This window comes from Lynx rufus, unplaced genomic scaffold (assembly GCF_022079265.1).
Source record: "Lynx rufus isolate CCGP_SWC_20201006 ecotype Redwood Valley unplaced genomic scaffold, mLynRuf1.p SCAF_39, whole genome shotgun sequence".
Lineage (NCBI taxonomy): Eukaryota > Metazoa > Chordata > Mammalia > Carnivora > Felidae > Lynx > Lynx rufus.
Window position 1 is genome coordinate 1307501 of NW_025814855.1, and position 8921 is coordinate 1316421.

The 8921-nt window shown below is 56.1% G+C and overlaps 1 protein-coding gene across 3 annotated transcripts in view; it reads left to right on the forward strand.

The window, feature by feature from the left end:
- The window catches only part of ZNF550 (zinc finger protein 550), a 9497-nt gene extending 803 nt beyond the window's left edge, over window positions 1-8694 (forward strand). The window contains exons 1-4 of one of the 3 annotated variants that reach the window (XM_047094449.1): window positions 1-427; window positions 1000-1669; window positions 3291-3386; window positions 6947-8694. The exon at window positions 1-427 is cut by the window's left edge and continues 593 nt beyond it. In XM_047094449.1, coding sequence (XP_046950405.1) covers window positions 1636-1669; window positions 3291-3386; window positions 6947-7959 — 1143 coding nt within the window. In that variant the 5' untranslated portion in view covers window positions 1-427; window positions 1000-1635 and the 3' untranslated portion in view covers window positions 7960-8694. The remainder of the gene's footprint in view (window positions 428-999; window positions 1670-3290; window positions 3387-6946) is intronic. The other 2 variants (XM_047094450.1, XM_047094448.1) reach the window with 2 other exon arrangements.
- The last annotated feature ends 227 nt before the right edge of the window (window positions 8695-8921 follow it).

The window sequence follows — 8921 nt, forward strand, 5'->3', positions numbered from 1 at the left end:
GACCTGTTTTCTTATCGAAGACATTCAGTTAGCTTTGACCAGGGAGTCCATCCACACGGTCAGTGCCAATCGTGTGCGGGCGTGGGATGTCCCCTTGCACGCACATGCACAGGGAGCTCCGGGGACGCGCTAGCAGTCGCCCCAAGCCCCCCCTTCATGGCCTAGACCGTTGTCAGCACACGTCTTCCTCCCATCCGCAGGGCGCCGCCCCTCACTTTTATTTCAGACCCACCCTGTTGCCCCGTGCGAAGTTCACTAGCATCTCTTCAGTCTTCTTGCTCCATTGTTTTGTCTTTGGAATCTTTAGGGCCCTCTGACATGGTCTTGCTGATTTTAGTTGCTTGTTCAGGATCTGTTTCCAGCCCCGGATCGGGAGCGCCTGTTGCTGCTCTGTGCCAAGACCTAGAACGGCCTGGGCTTGTAAAAGGTACTCAATAAATGGTTGAATGAGTGAATGGGTCTCCCGCTCAGGGGCTCCCATCATACTTGTACTAAATGCACACAAACCCCACCGTGGCCTTCAGGGCTGTGCTGGATCCGCTGGGGAGACACCTCCCGGCTCCTCCCCTTCCTTTCTCCTGCTCAGCGCACCCGGCTGGGTGGTGCTGAACTTGCAAAGTCTTTCCCATTTTGCAGCCTTCCTCCTTGCACTTCCCTTCATCCGACAGGCCTCTGCAGGGCTGTCTCTCCTGTGCATCAGTGTCACCTACTACAAGAGCCTTTTCCTGGTTGTTTTAATTCTGGCGAAGGTGCCCCTGGCCCCCACCTGCCTGTTTTCTGGAGACAGTGTCATCTTTTGCCAGATGTTCTGATCCTGTCTCTAATGTGAGATTGCGGGCTTTCTAGAGCTGCCTAAGCCCCAGGGTGCGGGCTGTGACACGGACGTGATAGTGACATTTACGTTGTGGGCTGTGGGAGGATTAGGAAAAGTCACAAAATACATTGACCACATTCGACCCTGGGCACTCGAGTGTCCACATGTAAACCTTTTCGTTTTAGTTCTCAGAACTGCCTGGTGAAGTGGGAATGATTATGGTATCGATGTGGAAACCAAGGCTTAGAGAAATGATGTGATGTCCTCCCCACGGTCACAGCTGGCAAGTGTTGGATTCAGTCTCTGGGAATCTGGCTCCAGAACAAGGGACTTTTAGTCACACTTTACCTCAGTGGTAAAGCAGCTCTCTGCTGGGGGCGGGCACACGGGGAGGACCTCGGCTACGACTGCTGCGGTTCTCATTGTTGGGAGTTATCATCATGATCCTTTTCCCCGTTCCTCTCATGTCCAGATCACTTACTGCCCCCACTGTCCTCATAGGAACACCACCCTCTGTCGTCTCCAGCGGCTACCCCAGGGGAGGCCTTTCTCTGAGCCCTAATTGCACTATGTACAAAGGCTGCCTCTACCTCCCCCTTGAGCCCAGCACGGAGCCCTGCCCTCAGGAGACCTGGGTCTCTCTGCACCTTCACCAGCAGCTGAGTAACAGGGTCTGACCCCATCCAACAGCACAAGGCCAAGGCCACTACCTCTGTTTGACTTTCCAGGTTTTGGTTACCTTTAAGGACGTGGCTGTGACCTTCACCCAGGAAGAGTGGGGACAGCTGGAACTGGACCAGAGGGCCCTGTACCAGGAGGTGATGCTGGAGACCTGTGGGCTTCTGGTCTCACTGGGTAAGGGCTCACCTCTCACCTCTATAGGGCACCCCGACTTTGGCTCAGGTCATGATCTCACTGTGTGAGTTCAAGCCCCACGTCGGGCTCTGTGCTGAGAGCTCAGAGCCTGGAGCCTGCTTCGGATTCTGTGTCTCCCTCTCTCTTGGCCCCTCTCCTGCTCATGTGCTCACTCTCTCTCAAAAATAAACATGAGCAAACAAACAAAAAGACACAAAATAGGGGTGCCTGGGTGGCTCAGGTGGTTAAACGTCTGACTTCGGCTGAGGATCTCACAGTCGGTGAGTTCAAGCCCCACAACAGGCTCTGTGCCTACAGCTCAGAGCCTGGAGCCTGCTTTAGATTCTGTGTCCCCCTCTCGGTCTGCTCCTCCCCCACTTGCTCTCTCTCTCTCTCTCTCTCTCTCTCAAAAACAAAAAAACATTTAAAAAAATGTTTTAAATAAAAAAACAAAACACAAAATAAATTCTAACTTCTAAATAATAATAATAATAATAAAAAAGGCATCTCGGGAAGTAACTGAAACTGAGACTTGAAGCTTGGAGGGGAGGTGAAGGAGAGGTTCTGGGTGGAGGAACCAGTACAAGAAAAGGCCCTGAGGTGAGAGAAAGAGGCGAGCCAAAGGAACATCTGGTTCACCTTTTCTCCCGCCCCTCCGTGAGCTCGGCGCCTGCACATAGCACACAACAGTGACCATTACCGAGACCCGTCCAAATGAATCCTGGGCTCACGATCAGAATCTGACAGCTGAAACTTCAGTGGGTCCTGGTACCTCAGTCACTGGGCTTCTGTGCAGAACCGCCTGTCTCTGTGGAGATGTAGCTGGCTGCACGTAACAGAAGAGCAGCTTAAACTGGCTTCCCCTGGAGGAAGTTTCCCCCCTCACCTACTGAGAAGCCCCAGGGTGGGGCTGGCCTGGTCTGGAGGATGCGGCCACACAGTCCCATCCTCAGGGATGAGAAGATTCTCTCTGCTCCTCTCCCTGGACCAAGCATCTCCCTGTTCCTCAGGCTCGCCCCCTTGTGGGCCTGTGGGGTGCTGCAGCCTCGCCTCGCGAATACAGGTTTCGTCCTCAGAACGAGCATCCAGCTCAGGTTCCTGCCTGCCTCAGATTACCGGTGCTCAGGGATGCCATTCACCGACTTCTTCCCCCTCAGTTTTCAGTGCGTTCTGGGCACCAGAACCCCTGGGGAGAGCTCAGATATAGTGGTCGCTAGGCCTCAACGGAAGAAATTGTGTTCCTTTTGGCTTGAGGTCGAAATTGAGCACCCCTAGGTGGTTCCAAAGCACAGGGTGTTTGAGAACCAGCGACTTAATTACAGAATCCCTTCTGGAAGGAGGGGCTCACTTTCCCAGGGTCCCACGGCTGTGTGTGAAAGCGCTGTGCCCCCAAGGAGGGTTGGCTTCCACCGATAAAGTTCAAGGACGCTGGCGTTGTGCAGAGACAGCACCACCCTCTATAGTAGTTGCAGCCCAAGAAAGGGACCTGTGCACAGGTCAGCACGTTCTTCACGTCAATAGCAGCTTCACTCGGGTCTTGTCTCTGCCATTAAGTCCCAGATGGGATGGAGACGTTGCTTTCTTCTCATACACCAGGACTTGTTTCTTTCTCTGTCAACAGGGCACGAAGTCCCCGAAGCAGAGTTGACGCACCTGCTGGAACATGGGCGGGAGCTGTGGACTGGAAAGGGAGGCCTCTTGTGGAGCACCTGCCCAGGTAGGAGCAGGGAGCTGCGCGGGGGGGCGGGGGGCCCTGGCAGCCTCCAGCATGCAAGGGACCAGTGCGAGACTCTTTGTGACCTCCTGGGGGTTCCGGTGGTTTCTCACACCAGGTGTAGCACTGCATCTGCAGGCCGGCTCGGAAGGGCAGCGTTGCACACCTGGTGCCTGTGAGTGTCAGCGTGTAGCCTTAGGTGCGCTCTCTGGCCTAATCCAGCTGGTGGAAGGGCAATGCGGGGGGGCGGGGAGAAGGCACACCCACGGGCACCCCGATATCACTTCCACCCATGTTCCCTGGAGGAGAGATAGGCACCTGGCCACACGTGGGTGCTCAGGCCTGGGGAGTGTTGAGCTGCATGTGCCCGAGGAAAAGAGCCAGCGCGCTTGGTTTATGTCCTTTCAGTTGCCTGTGTTCAGCCTACTTGGAAAATCAGAGTGACGATAGTTTCTGTGATTACGTTGTTTGAGGTTGTGATGACCCAGCACACCAAACCGCTTAGTACCCTGCCCGGCCTATGGAAGGGCCAACAGAAGTCAGGTTTTTTGTTTTTTGGTTGATTGGTTTGTTTGTTTGTTTGTTTATTTTTTATTACATTTAAGGCTCTGAGCTATCAGCACAGAGCCCTACATGGGGCTCGAACTCACACACCATGAGATCATGACCTGAGCCAAAGTCAGACACTTAACCAACTGAGCCACCCAGGTGCCCCGCAGAAGTCAGCTCTTAGTGTATCCATGTAATAATTGTAGTCCTAGTGGGTGATAGTGATATCACTCATTTCTTTCTGACTCAAGGGGCCTTTCTTGCCCTTGAAAGCACTGTCTCTACTCTGTAAATTTCACTTTGTTCCGTATCCCACTGTCTCCCACCCTCTCCATCCATTCATACAGCCCCATTTATCCATCAGAAGCAGCCCCTTGCACTGGCTGGATCCTCCTTCCTCTCTTGCCCTGAAAAACACAGCGACAGTGGGCCTTTTCAGCCCCACATCTGTGCTGCAGAATCGCTGGGGCCATCACAGTGAGGCGTGGCCTCCTCTCTGGCGGTCCTTCAGGCTTCTCGGCCAGCCTGTCTCTGGCCGCCCTCCCAGCTCCTAGATCCACACCTCCACTTACGTGTCTCGGAGGCACCTCGGGCCCGTCATGCCTTAGCCGCTCACCGTCCTGCCCACTCTCCCCCATCCCGGGTCAGAGTGTCCTGCTATTCCAGGCAGGTGACAAGTTGGAAGTACCTCAGACAGCACCTCAGCGTCCCAGTCTCCGCCCAGCCCATCGACCCATGCCTGGTCCTGCCCGGTCGACATTACCCATGTCCCCCGAATCCATCACCCCCACCGCCTTCCCTGGCTCCGCCTCCAGCATCTAGTCCGGGTTTCCGTCGTCTCTTGCTCGGATGATGCCGAGCCTCCTAGCAGGTCCCCCCGCATCTGCTGCCTGCCTCCGGGCAGCCCTTTCTCCCGCACTGGCTCCCGTAGCCACCCGGACACCTTCCAGGGCTTCAGCACTTCCGCCGCCACCGGAGTCTTGGCACACACTCAGCATCACGTTGGGAATAAAGGCTGTGGACTTCTGCCGCTTGCTCCTCGATCCGGAGCGACTCGTCCATGCCTGTCTCGCACCCGTGGCCTTCTCATCCTCTGTGGGAGATGCTGCGCCTCTGGTCACGGCCCATTCCAGTACCACGGCCTTGGCCGTACCTTTGCCTTCCCAGGAAGCTTGCTGCCTCGCTTCCTTTCGGGCCTGGCTGCATCGTCATCATCTGTCTGCTCCACATACACATGTGCTCCGGGTGTCTACACATAGAGCAAACACAAGTGTTTGCAGATCTGGACTAGCCCGCAACCGGTGTCGACTCTCCTTATAAAGCCAGGCTTCTCGAAGGAGCTGTCTCATTTGTTAGGAAAAACGTCTACACTTGACTTCCTTACCTTTTGCTTAAACTCCGCTTGGTCTTTTTCCCTTAACATCAGAAGTGTACGGTGACGTGCACAAATCTTAAGGGTCAGGCTTATGTGTTTGCGTGTGTACTGAGGTATTCCTCACCCCAGTCCAGACTTGGAATATTTCCAGCACACTAGCGGGTCCCTGGTGCCCCATCCTCATGATACTACAGTGGAAACCACTGTCTCCATGCTGTCACTGTGGATGGGTTTTATCGGGGGCTTTCCCACCCCCCCGCCTTTTTGTGCCTTGAACAACAGAAACTTATTTTCTCACAGTTCTGGAAGCTAGGAGTCCGACACTGTGGTGTCTGTGCAGTCGGCTTCTGCTGGTGCCCCCTTCTTGGGCTCGTAGGGCAAGCTTTGCTTGTGTTCGCTGGTGTCTTTGCTGCCTTCCTAACTGCCCGGTGCAGCAGTGAGAATGACAGCCTATCAGTCGGGTTCTCCAGAGAATTGCAACCAGGAGGAGGCAGAATCAGGCCAGGAAGCGGAAGAGGTGATGTCACGGCCTGAGTCTGAAGGCGTCTGCAGGCCTGAGTCTGAGGCGTCCCCCTCCCAGGGGAGCTCAGTCTTTTCTCTTAAGGCTTCAGTTGACTGACTGAGGCCCGCCGTCAAAGAGGCCCACTCTCTTTGAAAGATTGTGGACGATGATCTTTTCTCAAAGTCTGCTGGTTTAAATGTTAATCACATCTAAAAAGTAGCGCAGCCAGAACTGTTGGACCAGACCTAGCCGAGCTGATGTATCAAGGTAACCGTCACAGGTAATCAAGATAATGACCCAGTGGAGTAAACACACTGCGTCAAGAACCCTGCCGAGTGCTTTTCTTATTGAACCCTCACAACAGACCTCCTGGTCTCTCAGATGGAAACCTCGCCTTGAAGAAGACAGTAGCCCATCTACCAGGATCACTCACTTGGTGGAGGCGGGACTGACGAATGGCTTCTGGCTCCAGAGCCCCCTTAACCACCACGTGATGCCTCCCAGCAGAGCAGAAGCTTGTCTTTTACACTGTTGGACCCCGAATGTTCCTCCATCCCTCCTCTTCTTCAGTCTCGATTCTCTTCCTTTGACTGTGATCCCCTTCGGTGGTGGCCTGGCCTCACCAGGCCTCCGGGGCCCTTCCTTCCTTTAACTGTTCAGCACTCTTCCAGGAGTGACTCTGCCCACACGTGCTCCTTCCGTTTCAATCCAGTGCCCCCTCCCTCTTCCTCTCTCTGGAGGCTCTGGCTTCTCCATTAGGACCTAGCTCATGGGACACCTCCTCTTTTTCCTCCCCGTCCTGTTCAGCGCTGTTTCCATGTGCTCCTAGCACCAAGGGACATCTGTTGTTGGAGCGAGTGATCAAAACTGTCCCCCATCCTATCCTCTGGACCGTGAGGAGGGGTGTCCACTCCAGACCCTCTGTCTCCTCCTTCCGCCTGCCCTCCGGATTTTCCCTTTAACGGTGTCAAGGGTACAAGGACCGGAACGGTCCTTGGAAACCCAGGTTCTAGAGATGTAAAACGCAGCCGTTGTCAGTGGTGCTAGATCAGCCTCGCTTGCCCCCTGCAGCGTTGATTTCGTCTCTCCTATACTGTGTCACTAAAAGTCCCCCTTTGTGTGTCGGATTCTCTTCAGGTGACAGCACCAGACTTCGGACCAGAGACCCAAGCGCTTGTCAGCCGGTTTTGTCTGCGGGAGCCTGGCTCTGGGGAAGCCCGGCCCAGGGACCTTCAAGGGCCTCCAGGTTGGTGCAGGCCAGGGATTGGGAAGGGCATCTGGAAATGCAGAAAGGTCGACTGACGCCTGGGAGGGACACTCACAAGACCCACCTTGAGAGAATGAACCTTGAAGATGACGGTTTGGGGACAGAGGACAGTCTGCACCTCCAGGTGTTGCAAAAGAGAGTCTCTCCGGGAGAGGTGCTCCGTGAGCGGGACCCACAGGGACCGGACAGAGGCTGCGCGCTTCGTGCGGGGAGTGACCTCTACAAATGCAAGCAGTGTGGGAAAGGTTTTAACCGCAAGTGGTACCTCGCACGGCATCAGCGGGTCCACACTGGCACAAAGCCCTACGAATGCAACGCGTGCGGCAAAGCCTTCAGCCAGAGCTCGACCCTGATCCGGCACTACCTCATCCACACCGGGGAGAAGCCATACACGTGCCCGGAGTGCGGAAAGGCCTTCAAACGCAGGTCCTACCTCCTGCAGCACCGGCCGGTCCACACCGGGGAGAAGCCCTACGAGTGTGCCCAGTGTCGGAAGGCCTTCGCCCACCGCTCCACTTTCGTCCGGCACAGCCGCACCCACACGGGAGAGAAGCCCTTCGAGTGCAGGGCCTGCGAGCGGTCGTTCGGCAACCGAGCGCACCTGATCCAGCACTACGTGGTGCACACGGGGCAGAAGCCGTACGAGTGCGCCGAGTGCGGCAAGGCCTTCCGCTGCGGCGCGGAGCTCCTGCAGCACCGGCGCGTGCACACCGGGGAGAGGCCTTTCGCGTGCGCCCAGTGCGGGAAGGCCTTCCACCGCAGCACCTACCTCCTGCAGCACTCGGTCGTCCACGCCGCGGAGGCGCCCCACCGCTGCCCCCAGTGCGGCAAGGCCTTCAAGCGCCGCTCACACCTGCTGCAGCACCGGCGGGTGCACCCCTGAGGGGGCCCCTCGCGCCCTCCCCCTGCGCCTCTGCCGGCCCTCCAGAGGGGTCCCCGGCGGGAAGCGCCGCTCGCCCTGCAGAACGGCGGGGAGATTTGCTTGGCCCTCAGACGCGTGAGCGGCCCCACCGGGCATGGGCCGCGTGCGGGCGGCCCCCCACCATCGGACTCGAGCCGCGAACTGTGGGGGGCAGGGCACTCGGGCCGCCTCTGTCGGGGACGCACCGCGGAAGGATGTTCCTGGCACAACCTAGGGGCCTCTAGCCAGAAGGGGCGCCTTCCCTGCCGGTTGCAGAATTCAGAACGAACGGGAGATGTCAATGTCGTTGCTGTGAGAAAACAAACCCATGACACGTGGAGCGCTTACGGTCAGGTGGAGAGTCACGCGGAGCGGACACTGCGGGGACCCTCCGGTGCCCGTGAAACGGCTGAGGGAGAGGACAGGGGGTACTGTGCACTTACACGGACGTCGGCCACAGGTCTGCCATTTAGCCACCTCGGCATTACTTTTAAAAGAATGAAAAGAAGGGGTGGAAACATAGACTTAAAATGGAAGGAACGGATGTCTTTACAAACTCTTTCACGTTTCCGTGCCGAACCTACTACAGTTTTTCATAAGTTTTAATGTTTTGGTGGGGGGTATATTTGAGAGGAAGGGTCTTAGCCCCCCCCTTTTTTTTAAGTTTATTTGTATTTATTTTTAGAGAGAGAGGGAGGGAGGGACGGAGAGAGAGAATCCCATGCAGGCTCCAGGTTCCAAGCTGTTAGCCCAGAGCCCTACTCAGGGCTTGAACTCAAGAACCATGAGATCATGACCTAAGCTGAAATCAAGAGCTGGAGGCTTAACCCACCGACCCGCCCCCGCCCTTTGTTTTTCTGTGTGTTCACTGCCACCCTGTGTCAGGAAAGTTGGGACAGTGAGGGCAACTCTACAGAAGTTTGCTGGAAGCCTGTGTTACAATC